The sequence below is a fragment of the Perca flavescens genome, chromosome 9 (assembly GCF_004354835.1).
Source record: "Perca flavescens isolate YP-PL-M2 chromosome 9, PFLA_1.0, whole genome shotgun sequence".
In the NCBI taxonomy this organism is placed as follows: Eukaryota; Metazoa; Chordata; class Actinopteri; order Perciformes; family Percidae; genus Perca; species Perca flavescens.
The window spans coordinates 1,040,636-1,054,031 of NC_041339.1; the positions used below are offsets into that span (position 1 = coordinate 1,040,636).

At 39.9% G+C, this 13,396-nt stretch overlaps 2 protein-coding genes across 2 annotated transcripts in view; one reads left to right on the top strand and one right to left on the bottom strand.

The window, feature by feature from the left end:
- Window positions 1-9,195, top strand: atp1b1a (ATPase Na+/K+ transporting subunit beta 1a). The gene is made up of 6 exons (XM_028588454.1): window positions 1-436; window positions 4,388-4,516; window positions 5,861-6,016; window positions 6,269-6,453; window positions 7,661-7,744; window positions 7,858-9,195. Exons 1-6 carry the CDS (start codon window positions 343-345, stop codon window positions 8,113-8,115), a joined length of 906 nt encoding a protein of 301 aa, XP_028444255.1. The 5' UTR covers window positions 1-342; the 3' UTR covers window positions 8,116-9,195.
- The window catches only part of nme7 (NME/NM23 family member 7), an 18,985-nt gene continuing 14,714 nt past the window's right edge, over window positions 9,126-13,396 (bottom strand). Inside the window, exons 11-12 of the mRNA XM_028588453.1 lie at window positions 9,804-9,911; window positions 9,126-9,265 (exon numbers count right to left, since the gene is read on the bottom strand). Coding sequence (XP_028444254.1) covers window positions 9,233-9,265; window positions 9,804-9,911 — 141 coding nt within the window. The 3' untranslated portion in view covers window positions 9,126-9,232. The remainder of the gene's footprint in view (window positions 9,266-9,803; window positions 9,912-13,396) is intronic.

Below are 13,396 nucleotides of genomic sequence, written 5' to 3' on the forward strand. Positions count from 1 at the left end.
AAACGTTTGGGGCAACTGCTCTCTGTACAGTCATTACTGTGCTAGCCTGATAGCAAGCCTCCCTCCGTTTACCTCTTACGCAAAAAGCATAGCAAGATTGTGATTTGCTGGACTCAGCCCTCCCTCTTCTGGGGGTAACTTATTACGGGAGTTTGCAGGCGGAGCTGGTTTCCATGAGAGATAGATTGTGCGTGGTATTATTGGAGGAGTCTGGTACGAAGCTGTCCTTTCGCGTTTCCTGAGGGGGACAGTTAACAGTCGGAGCTACAAGTAACGTTACCTGAACCAAACCGTTAAATCAAGCCCACCGAAAAACGGGGATATCACCGGGGAGTTATTAATATGTCGGGAAACAAAGACAGCGACGGTGGATGGAAGTCTTTTGTGTGGAATTCAGAGAAAAGGGAGTTTCTAGGACGAACAGGGAGCAGTTGGTGTAAGTATTTATTTTCTTTATTTTACTGAACTTAGAAGCTAGCTACCGTTTAGAGACGGCGGTACAATGTCAACTAAACAGTGATGGAGGTTAAGTTATCACGTCTGGCCGACAGAGTGGAACTGTTGGGTTTTTTCCCTCCTATTTTCTGACTGCACATTACAACCAGCAGCACCTGTTAGATCTGACTAGCTTTGACATGCTGTGTCGTGACTTCGGTTTTCAATGGAGCCCGTGTGTGTGTGTAATGTTAGAAGTTGGTCTGTCAAATCTGGATATACAGTCATTTGTGAAACACGAAACGGGCGTATCTCAATGACTTAGCCTTTTAGACACGCTACAGGTCGAATATAATTTAAAAAATAACCTAATTACGTTTTTAAAAAAACAATTAACTCGCTATAAATGAATTATGTGTCCCCTTACATGCGTACTTTGACTGTTTAACGTTAACGTTAACTCATATGAGTTTGCTAAGATTTAAAGTTGACAATTGGTTTTATGGTTAAAACATTGTGAAAGGGAAATGATTACCAAAGGCGTCGGCCATAACGTTACCGGGCCATTTATTAATAAACGTCCTTTATGAAAAGGTCATGTTGAAGGACAGTGTGTGTGGTGGGCCAGGACTTTCCACTAATCCAAATGTTAAAAGTTGGGTTGGGTTGTAGTGTGCCTCATTGGTCCACCTCTTGAATTTTAGCCTCCTTATGAGAGTAGAAGAGAACAGGACATTTTATTCATATCAATAATAAGCCGAATAGCTAATCTCTGGCTCCTGTGCAGGCCCGGCTATTCTGTCCCCCCCCCCTTTCACTCAAACCCAAGATTAATGGATCCAGCTCTAATCCTTTTACCCGTTTTCAATACTACTAAGACGGGTGAAGGCTCGCCTAATACGGTCAGGAGTGGTTGTTGATTAGATAGGATAAATACACGCCATTATACAGTACCCAATAAGCTCGCTAAACCGTTTAACAAATTATAAATTACATTTCCCCCCGTGTGAAACACAGCCGTGTTCGGCTTGGTAACACTGTGCTGAACCGATCACGACTCACATGTCTCAAGGGCCGCCCCCTCTCCATCTACTGAAAGAAATGAGACATCGGTCGGCATGTCTTTGCCCGTTTAAAGCGCTCATTCATCACAGCTTAATGAAAGATCAAATACCAAAAATCAAGGTAATGCTGCAGTACACTATGTCGTCACAACTGGTCTGTAGTAACAAAAGTCAATGGCGAGTTTTTAGCGAACTTACAGGAGCTATAACTTGTTATCACTAGTGTAGCTAGTAATAATACCACTCGTGTGGTTATACTGTCGGTGTGCATCTATTACAGGCTGTTGGTCTCTGTCGTGATGGAGGGAGAGGGATGTCGCACTAACTAAAAGCGAGTGAGGTTGCTCTAAAAGCAACAGGTATGTCTGGACTGTGCCCTTGAGTTGCTGAGAGCAGCGCGAGTCATTTAGAAAAGGTGCATTACTAATGCTCGACGATGTTTCAGTGAACTTCGGTGTTGGAATGCATTTCTGTTGTTTGTTAATATGTGAAATATAGGAAATGATGAGCTTCAGTGTCATACAGGTGACCGTGGCTCACTTCTCCGCTACCAGTGTTTTCGTGATATTTAAGTCTGCTGAATGTGTCAGAAAATGCACTAAAGCGTTGATTAGGCTGCAATCAAAACGTCAGAAAAGTGGAGAGACATCAGCATGATATGAATGTGGTGACGGTTTCTGCAGCAGTCTGGTGGGGGAGGTGCTCTCCATTCAAACTCTGCCTGTCACCACCAGTAGGCCACTTTCTCAGCTACACATGTCTGGGTAACTAACAGTGTTCACATCCGGCATTTCTGCCTACAAAATGGTGTTGTGAACTTCTGTCACCAACGTGCACTCTGCTTCAAGCACGCTTTGACTTAGTCGAGTGGTTTTTATGGTTGTTTGTTATGTTTTTTATTTGTATTTCAATTTGCTTGTATTGTGACTTCTTGTGTTGTATTGCATTTTATTGTGAAGCACTTTGTGATTTTTATCTGTGAAAGGTGCTATACAAATAAACTGTACTTACTTACTTACACTCACAAAGAATTGATGTCCTGTCTTTTCAATAAAGTTTATTAGCTATAACTATAACCATGCCCCTTTGATGCCAACATAGCTGCTTTTAACCAGCTAGGAAATGTTATATATAGAAATAGTCACAGGGCCACAATGGGCTAACACAATGAAACAATGGCTGTAACTTCACACTATCTGACACGCCTGTTTGCCTCTGTCGCACATGTATCCATGAGAAAAAAAATGAATTTATTTTGCAAATACTGCTCACCCAAACAACAAGTGCTGATTCCATCATTTTTATTTCTTATATGGCCATTTCACAAGAAATGACTGTACAAAATCTTGCACAACTCGCCAGCACGATTGTCAGTCAATAGTCAATTGTCAATAGTTTTCCTTCTCAACAGGTGCGTCTCACAGCAAGCAAGCGTGCTTTGGTTGCAGACGTGCTCAGAAGACAACACCTCACCATGCATTTATGCTGGTAGCAGGTGCTGTGACAACCAGCAGCCATTTAGGAATGCAATGCTGTCAGTCTCCATTGTACGTTCAACATTTTTATGATCTTGGTCACATGTGCTGCAAACACTACTTGTGTGTTCTTAGTGTGCTTTATGCCAAAACTCACAGGCATGGGGAGGGTTAGCCCAGTAAGCCAGGGGAGTCTCCTGCAGACTTGTCAGTTAACAGTCTGTAGCAGGAGATAAGGCTGCGGAGTAGGCCTAGTTTATGCTGGATGTTAACTTATCATCCCACCAGACTGGTTTCACAGTGGCTAATTTGTACATGCAACTTGAAGTGGGAAGACATTTTGTGAAGGTGCCACAACAACGGCAAATACACGAGGAATGGGAACATTGATGGCTGTCTGTTGGTTTTCAGTAACCCAAAATCTGAAACAATGTGCATTGGAGATCAGATTAACTTATTACTGCAAAAAGAGGAGTAGGATCAGACTGTAAGATACAACGGCTTAACAGTCAGAGTACACATTTAACTGTTGACTTATCTCTTTCCTACTTTACCTGACTAAAACTAGGAAAACAAGAAATGCTAATAACAAGTTTGTGTCTTTAACAAGGGAATGAATAAAGCCAGAGAAAGAAAAAGTGCAGCCTTTTTGTTCAGTTATATGAGGACTGTGTTTATAAGACAAACCTGTTGTTGAGTGGCGAAACAATGGGGGAAGGGTCTGCGCGATAGGAATGACTAGTGACTCATCCTGTTGAACTGAGGCTGCAGCCCTCCTGCTGCTGCATAATTGGAGTAAATTTTAAGTTAGGTTGAAAAAAACCCCCACATGGAGTCATTGTTGTTCTGAAATGGCTTCCTTAATGAGAAGACAAAGGTGGTGGCAGATTGTTTTTCTTACCTCCTGACAGCCCTTGAATGCTAACAGTTGTTTATGTTTGTATTATGTTGTAAATTTAACTGGCACATTCACTTATTACTCTACGGTGTTTAATCAAGATAACCTTTACTTATTTTATGTTTATTGGCCATTGAATCAAAATGTGTTTCTCTACTGTAACATTGAAAAAAGTGAATCATTTTAAGTCAGCTTTTTCTCGATTGTGATTAATGTGATTTTGGTCCAACACCGTATCAACTTTTCCCTGATCCAAGGTCTTTAAATGTCTTGTTTTGTCTGAGCAACAGTCCAAAGCCTAAATATATTCAGTTCACAATGATATTAAACAGAGCAAAACTGCAAATCCTTACATTAAACAAGCTCAAGTCAGAGATTGTTTGAAAATGTTTCTGCATAAATTACTGAAAATATTAATGATCGAAATGGTCACCGATTAATCGGTTAATCTACTTTTTGTTGCAGTTCTAAACCTTTTACATTATTATAAATGACGTGTATCTTTTCCCCTACAGTTAAGATCCTCCTGTTCTACTTGATATTCTATGGATGCTTGGCTGGGATTTTCATTGGGACCATTCAGGCGTTGCTGCTCACGTTAAGTAACTACAAACCAACCTACCAGGACAGAGTCGCTCCCCCAGGTAAATAACATATTCTGTATTTTTTTGCCATTTTGAGTGATCTGCTGCAGTAATGGTTGTTTTCGTTCTGGCTAAAGCAAGAGTAGTTTTGCTTTTAGGCTCCATCACACTGATCAGAAATGGTTTTGGCTAAGCCTCTGGGATGCTGTGGCTGTCTGTGGTTCATGTAGTTAAAAATGACTGTCGGGGGTGCGCCTTTAAGCGGCTACTCAATCAGAGGTCTTTCTGACCTTAGATAGGTTCAGCCATTTTGTCCTTCACTCCTCTCAGCCAGTCAATGTTTCCCCCCTCAGGCTACAGGGGAACTGTTGTAGCTTACACCCATTGTGACTGAAACGATTCATGTGTGCTATGATTGTGTCACCGCCAACGTGTTTACACACACACGTGTGTGACAGGCCAAGTTTGTAGTTCATTCTTTGTTAGAAAAAAAAAGATTTAGTTTTGTCTCAGCTTAGAGGCCTCTAAGCCTGTTTTTCTGCAATACAATTCTAATCTGTAATCTTGTGAGAACATCAAACACTAGTGCAGTCACATTACCAGCGTTTTGAAATTTCCTGAAAGCTTGGAGACGGTGCAGATTTTAATACCCAGCCTTGTCTTGTTGTGCCAGTACTTGTTTGCACCGCACAGGCTGTAGCCTTGGCAGTATTTTTAGCCGTCATTGTTAATGAACACGGGTTAGTGTGCCTGCCGATTTGTCTGTCAGCCGTCTACGACTGTTGACAATCAAAGAGCAGCCTGGAAGAGAAGCAAGTGTGGAGCGCTTTGAGCTGAAGTGAGTTTCCAGTAGTGGCACGATAAAGGAAGCAGTTAGGGAGTAGTTTTTTTTTTTTTTTTCCTCAGCGCTCAAGCCCGCCTCTCACTCTGGGGCTAAAAGTTTCCATTGTGAGAGAGACACACGTGAGAGTGTATGGGTGGGGGCAGGGGATCGGTGAACTTTCACAAGCCTCCGCTGAAATACAGATGACTAAATGTTACTTATCTATGTCTGTTTCTTAAATAATTTGAATCTTGCCTAGAACTACTGCAACAAGTAAACCGATCCAGCACAAGGCTGTAAAAAGGCTCATTAATGTCACATTTCCTTCTCTAAATGCCACGCCTTTCTGAGGCCTTGTGCACAAGGTCTGTGGAAAACTACTGCTATAAAGAGCTGACAGGGAACATCGGAGGAAATCCCCAAGACCCTACATTGTGTGTTGTCCTAAGATAATAGACCAGAGACTCTCTCTGGGTTCTACAAAGAATAGCTCACATAATACGCAGTGTAGCTTCTGTCAAGAATCAATATTGCCCCTTTTATTTTTGTTATCTTCTTATCAAAAACAATTTGTTTTTCAGGTCTATCACACACCCCACCCTCAGAAAAGTCTGAAATTTCTTACACCAAGTCTGATGAGAGTACGTTCAAAAAATACACCACTGCCATGACGACTTTCCTTAAGAAGTATGATGCAGATAGTCAGGTTGATCAGATGAAATTCGAAGACTGTGGAGGCAAGTATAACATTTATATTAATACTGATCCCTGATTAGCATGTAACAATCAAGATTTGTCACTGCTATTTATGTATTTAGATCTTTTAACAATTTTCTAATAATAAACATCTAACAACACTTTTAAATAATTTTATTTTCTCTTAATTCTATGGAAATACCCATACGAATGTACTTGGGAAAAAAAGAGTGTGTATAATGTATTCACTTGTATTTACAGGTCTAATGTGTTTTGTTTTGTACCGTTTGCAGACACTCCTCTTCCATACAAGGACCGTGGCTCTCTGGACAGTGACCTTGGACAGAGGAAAGCTTGCCGTTTCCACAGGTCTTTGCTTGGTAGCTGCTCAGGGGAGAGCGACCCCCATTTTGGTTTTAAGGACGGAAAGCCGTGCATTATTGTCAAGCTTAACAGGATTGTCAACTTCAGACCAAAGGTAGGTTTACTGCACACTTGCAACATTATAGCTTTCATTTTCGTAGGGGCATTCACACCAATAGAGGCCACAGGGTTTGGAATTAAATGAATGAAAATTTTGAAAGAAACAAACAAAATAGTCATAAAACCTGTAAATGTGTAAGAAAAAACTATTTAGGGGTAGCATCCCAAAGAATGAGGTTTAATTTAATGGCTAAATAAACTAGTTAACTAGCATGAAATGTCACCCACCAACAACTTGTGTAAAGCAAACTGTTAGCTTAGTCAGCAAAGACCCTTCGTTGTTAGATGCGTTATAACATTTTTGAACTTCACTACTTTATAAAAATAAACTACTAGGGACGTAAATCAGCCTTATTCAGTAGCAATAAATCAGGCACTGCTCAAAAACATACATGTAGATACTATGCATAAAGTACAAGTTTGCCTGTTTCGAAAATGTCATATTTCTTTTTCATTAGTGACACGCTAGCTTTACATAGGTTGACATACTTTCCATGCATTCAGCTGCAGACTTACTACAAATTGGATGTGATGGCTTTTTCAGTTTTGGTGACACTTGAATGCAGCAAAGACTTGCTCCATTTCCAGCGATATTACATATGCCTGTTTACAGGCATTGGGGAGTTCTTCTGCATATGTGAAAAAAATAGTATAGAGACTTTAGTGTCTCCAGAGGGAGCTGTGTGAATAAATGTCCTCAAGTGATGTCACTTGAGTCAGCATCAGCTGGGACTGAAAACTACAAGTTTGAAAATGACAAAATCTGGAGGTGTGGAGTTAGGCCACTGTAGCCCGCTCCTTATCTTTGCTCGAGGCTATATTAGCAGCATAACACATGAACAAACTGTCTTCAGTCAGAGTTGCATTGTGGGTAATGTAGGTGGCATAGACACAACGCAAGTGGAGTACTCTATAAAGGACATAATGAGAGACTGGCGTTTTTACACACTATACAATCATTAATATCCCAAATTGTAACTGAATTGCTAATTACAGTTTACCATTGCTAAAAGCTAACTACTATTTTTGATTTATGTAACCTTGTTGCATTCAAGGAGGCAACGTGTTCTAAAAAAAACAAACTCAAATCCCACCAAGTTGCACAATGTAAACCGTCTGGTTTTGCTGCCAGCCACAATCCAACATAACATAACCACCAGCTGAGAATGTTGTTCATCAACCAGTCGCTCTCTTTTCTTTAGGCTCCTTCTAACAATCAGTCCCTCCCAGAGGCTCTGCAGGCCAAAGTACAGCCCAACTTGATCCCTATTTACTGCAAAAATAAGGTACGTTTGATATGACAGCATCTGGCCATGATGTATTACTACATATGTACTCTTATGTATTTATGCTGTAAAAAGATTAGATTTTAATTCATATCCAACTGCTGTGTTTGCAGAGAGAAGAGGATGAAAGCAAGATTGGAGAGATCAAGTACTATGGCTTGGGCGAAGGCTTCCCTCTGCAGTACTACCCATACTACGGCAAACTGCTGCACCCCCAGTACCTGCAGCCTCTGGTGGCCATTCAGTTTACCAACCTCACTCTGGGTCAGGAGCTCCGCATCGAGTGCAAAGTGTACGGCGCAAACATCGACTACAGCGAGAAAGACCGCTATCAAGGACGCTTTGACGTTAAGTTCACAATCAACTCGTGACCTCAGCCATGACGAGCACTCTCATTTTGAAAAACAAATAAAATAGAGAGAATAAAGAGTTCAGATAAACACCACTAGTCTTTGAACATTCATAATATACAGGACCTACACTTAATCTGTGTGCTTTACACTAGCTTTTCTGTGCATTTGTCGAGGATTAGAATGTAAAATACATGAGTAGCAATAGCAAATATTTATTCTACTGTACATGAAAATATTCCTTGAGCCATGGGATGTGTTCATCTATTACTGTAAAACCGCAATTCCACTACTGACGTGTAGCGAGCTGTGTTCCTGTCCCCAAAGTGTTAAATCCTGATGTGGTTTCGATATATTTTTGGAGTGTCCAGTGCTGTAGTCTAGTCCTGTTGTAATCTCTCCTGTCTTATGTCAGCTTTAGTGGTCCAAGGTGTGTGCGCGTGCGCCCGTCTCTGTGTGCAGGTGTTAACTTTATGTGAGTGTGGAGTGTGTTAATGTGCTTCTCTGACTAACTGAATACTAGCACGGTACTCTGAACCTTTAAGGCCCATGAATGAGTAAATGACTGCGCTCCATAGAATCTGTTTTTGTGTGTGTTTCTTTTACCCAAGTGATTTGTACACCTTTTATTTGTTCACCTTAGCTGTAGGATATGGTTTGATGACATTTCTGTCTAATACGCTTACATCTGTTCATTCTTAATTCATAGTGTAGAGCTTTGTGGGTCCAGCCTAGAAGACTGTCATCACGGAAACAGTGGCAACTCAGTGCTTTGAAATCTGTTTTGCTGGAGACATCACATGACGTGATGCAACTTACTATTGAATGTTTTAGCCATTTTCATGGTGGAAGAATTTTATATTTATGCAGTTGTACATTTTTTTCAAAGTGTAATGTATGAATCCAATACCAAAGTCGCTGGTCAGAAAGTTAGAGAATATCAGAGGCAATGCAGTATCCCGTGTAATAAGATGTTTAGTTGGTGTGAAAATACTTAATTCAATGTTGAAGATCAAAACACTTGTCAGGAGTCTGCTCTTGTCACTTTATTTAATCTGAATAAGGCTGAAACAATAAACAGAAACATGAGACAACTGTGAAGTCTTTGAATATGTAGTTACATGTTTTCTTGTTCCATTCACCAGTCCAAAATCTTGAAGAAATATTGCACCTGTAAAAGAAATGACATATTAATGACAGTATTAAAACTTAGCGTAACAATCAGCCAGTCCTTCCACTCTGATATCAGAATAGTGATGTAAAAGTTCAGAGTAAATTTTCCTCTGCACTAGCCCACTTTGTCCCAGTCTTGGGAAATGGCAGCTCAGTCAGTCACAGGCTAATGTTTAACAAGGAGGCATTTGTCCAGGCAACAGATCAGGAGTGAACAATGACGCTCGATGGGTCAGACCCACTCGCTACAAAACAATGGTTTTGTTTCAAATTCCTCTGCCATTCTTGTTCTCCTCAAAACCAGTGCACGCTAAGGTTGCCACAGCCCACAGAGCAGAGTCATAAGACCCGTCTACAGACACAGCTTCACAGAGTCGGTGGTTTTGTTCTTGGCTAAATGAAAGGTAGTTATTTATGCATAGACTGAAAGACAATGAGGAAACCTACGTGTAGGATCAGAGGAGAACTACACAGATGAAATAATGTGGGTGTATCCTACAGTCCATGGCCGGTACAATCAGTGACATACCACCCACCTCCAGGACACCGTCTTCAGGCATGTCTGTACAGTGGACTGCATTTTTCACTTTGTCTTTGCCATAAAGAGCACGTAATGTGGTTGGACGAAGATGCCGTGAAATTTCCTGTTGAATGAAAACATCTTGATTATGATTTCTTCGCTCATAAAAACACAGAAAAATGATCTTATTAGCCTTGAACTCAGTATGATAAACATGATAAACTAAAAGCAATGACATGAAATGTCTAAAAACGAAAGTCATGGGTGGATGATACAGTGGAGTTTGAAACTGAACATCCTGTACTGTTGCATGATGGTACTAAGACAGAGTGATTACTCAGCAACTGGACATGTGATCTTGTAGAGGAAGTGACAAAACACAGACACTCTGCAAACTTTTTTTACATAATAACTAGTGGGATAGATGTATCATGACTTCCTATTTACATTTCAGAATTTAAGAAATGTTAACCGTAGCATAATCTCTGTCTCTTGCTATAATTCTACAACAGGTATTAATACTTCTCCTTCAGTTCTACTGGGCTTACGACATGATTTCCATGATTAAATGACATTAGTCCAGATAACAGTTTCCATACATTTCCATAGTAGCTCTAAAAACAAATCAAACACAGTGTCCTTACCTGTAAGTATTGCGTCACTACTGTACACAACAAATACATTACAGAGACACAAAGTTCTCATTTTCAAATGATATGCACTTTTTTTTCTCTCCAGGCAGTAGCTTTATCTTAAGTGTCGGTCTATTTCGACATCAGACACTCCTAGGATCATAGCCGGGCTCTCTTTGCATTATGCTCCTCCTGGTGCCTGCAGGAAATACAACCCTCTCACAGGATCCACCATCACGAGAAGGACAATTATGTGAATAATTAATTCACCAAGACGACTATTAACTCTAAAGGAATGCACACTATGCATAAAGTATGGTGCTTATGTAATAGTTGATACATTGGTAGAAGCAAATCATGTGATATTTTATGCTTTCACACAGGTATGTTTGATCTTGTTAGAGCGGTAGGCTCAACATTGAAGCAAATATACTTAAAACTGATCAAAGCCAACCCTGTAACGGAACCTCTTTTATTTTATAATCAGAGAATCAACAATATAACAAGTTATAAATACATTCACATACTGTAACATCATCTGAGATTTGTTTTGTCAGACTGCGTCTTACAGGAGGGCAACATTTATTGTGGTTTACAAGAGCGCACGCAAAAGGGAGGAACAAGTTTCAAAGTCATAAAGCAACCTAATAAAAAACCTTGAGGAAACCTGTCTCCTGGTTTAAATGTTTGGTAGTACTTAACAACGTTGAATTGACTACGAAAGAAGAAGAAAAAAACACTGCAAGGTTCAAGGATCACGGGAACTGTAGATCACCGGGGAACTAGGGGCTACCTGACTTCTATTTGAGCTCTTTTCCAAAGAGTGTTGCATTTTTACACATTTGCTAAAGATGATTTATGTATTTTTCCAAAAAGGCAGAAAAGAAACATCACAAAAAAAGAGTTAGACAAAAGTACCACAAAATAAAATATAAAATACATTTTGTAAAACATACAAAAGGTTCAAGATCTATAACTATAAAATAATTCATGGTACTGGTTTTATGAAAACTGAAAACTGCTGGTACTCAGACAGCTTTTGCACATATTAGGTGCCTAATTTCAAGATGACCGACAAACACAACAGTTTCTAGGTAATGATTTTTGGACAAATGGCGGCTTGATGTCATTAGGTCAAAGTAACAGGCCGTGTACTTTTGGGGTTATAGTATTTTTAGCCATGCTAGTGGCATTGCTCTAGGGATGGCAATGCTGGTCTGTTGGTCGCTCAACCAGAAACTGACATATCTCAACAACTACTAGTTGGATTTCCACAAGCTTTGGTACAGACATTCAATCAATCAATCAATCAATCAATCAATCAATCAATCTTCTGACTGACACAATCTAATTGATTGATTGCCTTCTTTCTAGAAGGTGAACCAGAAGAAACAACAGCAGGACTCCTAATATGGCTGCTCAGCTGTGAAATAATCATTGTCAGTAAGATACGTGTCTGTGTCGAGAGTTTCTGTCTCAGGAAGATAAACACAGCAGCCTGCATACATTAACTATCTGCAAAATGCAGCAGCCTGTTGTGTATGTGTCCCATGATGCCACATGAGACTAAAGCCAGTTATGGTAAAGGGGAAATTAGGGGGAGATTTACTTAGTGATAAAAGAATTTTTTGCAAAGCATTGCTGTCTGTAATTGCATTAGTTGCCCATGGGTGACCTACTGTCAGAGTTTAATTTGATTTTAATGAGTCCATAGTGGGCTAGATCAATGTTCACATAATGACTGCTGGCTTTTGTGGACAGTAATAGCAAGGGCAGAGTGACCTGGTGGTCACACACCGTCCAGAAATCCAAAAAGTCTCACGTCTTGCACCGCTGACCCGGTCACAATGCATATGGCTGCCAGTGGGGTTTGGGCACTTTTTCTTCTTAAAGGCTCACTCCATTTCAGTCACTATGTTATCAAAAGGATTCTGCTAACCTTGCTCTAACCACTTACAAAACACACAAACTTTTAAAATAACTCTTTTTAACCACATATAGCTTGGTGAAAAAAGGCTTTTGGTTGATTTTCCAATTTGATCAAGATGTGTTTTATCTCTGCACATCACAAAAGATGACATCACAAGGATTATTATTATGCCATTTTAACAATCAAGCAGCAGAATAAAGGTGCCATCTCCACCTTGGACAAACGCCTTACCTAAAAAAATACAATTTGACATAATACTGTGTGGGAGTTTTAGCCTGTTAGAAATAAATGTACTATGAAATCAAATTAATGAGAGTAACACACGTCTTGCCATCACAAATAAAAAAAAATTAATTAAATTAAACTTTGTGTATGTTATCATTGATGACACAGACATCTAGCATCCTCGACCCCAAATAATGGACTTGCTTATCTGTATATAAAATGGGAATATAAAAGGCTCCCAATCAGGCACAAATTAAAGTCATACCTTCTTCAGGAGTAGTCATAATTTCTCTGTAAACTCCACTGATGTTACAGAGCTTGAAAGGAGCAATGCCAATATTTAGTTACAATGCTCACCATTAGGTGTAATCAACAACAAAAAAGGGAAAAAAGGGAAAATCAAGCATCATGGATATTTTGAGTGCACTACAGTGCACTGCATTTAGCATAGTGGCCACTAGGAAGAGCTGAGTATATTTTTAACCAACATGACGCACGGACAGTATCTTAGCCTCGTGTAACAGGAAGTTCAGGCCTATTTGATCATCTCCTACACTCATCATCTACTGTAAGACAAAGTGAGGCAACACTGCTTGTTGTCACCACCGTGCGCTGCTAAGAGGACATTGTAAAAAACCATGTAGAAAAAACAGTTTTGGACAGTCAGCTTTTTCCTTTCGAGCAGCCCAGACATATGGAATATCATACCCACAGAACTAGGGAACATCGCATCTTTCAAATCATTCTCCGAATCCATAAAACATTAGTTTTTGACTAATCAAATATGCCGTAATCCGGAATAATGTATTTGTCTTTGTCGAT

What these genes read in the sequence shown, in the direction of transcription:
- atp1b1a (XM_028588454.1), top strand. Translation starts at nt 343, where the DNA reads ATGTCGGGAAACAAAGACAGCGACGGTGGATGGAAGTCTTTTGTGTGG. An exon ending in GGACAGAGTCGCTCCCCCAG is followed by an intron (nt 4,517 to 5,860) that starts GTAAATAACATA and finishes TTTGTTTTTCAG; the next exon opens with GTCTATCACACACCCCACCC. An exon ending in TTGTCAACTTCAGACCAAAG is followed by an intron (nt 6,454 to 7,660) that starts GTAGGTTTACTG and finishes TCTTTTCTTTAG; the next exon opens with GCTCCTTCTAACAATCAGTC.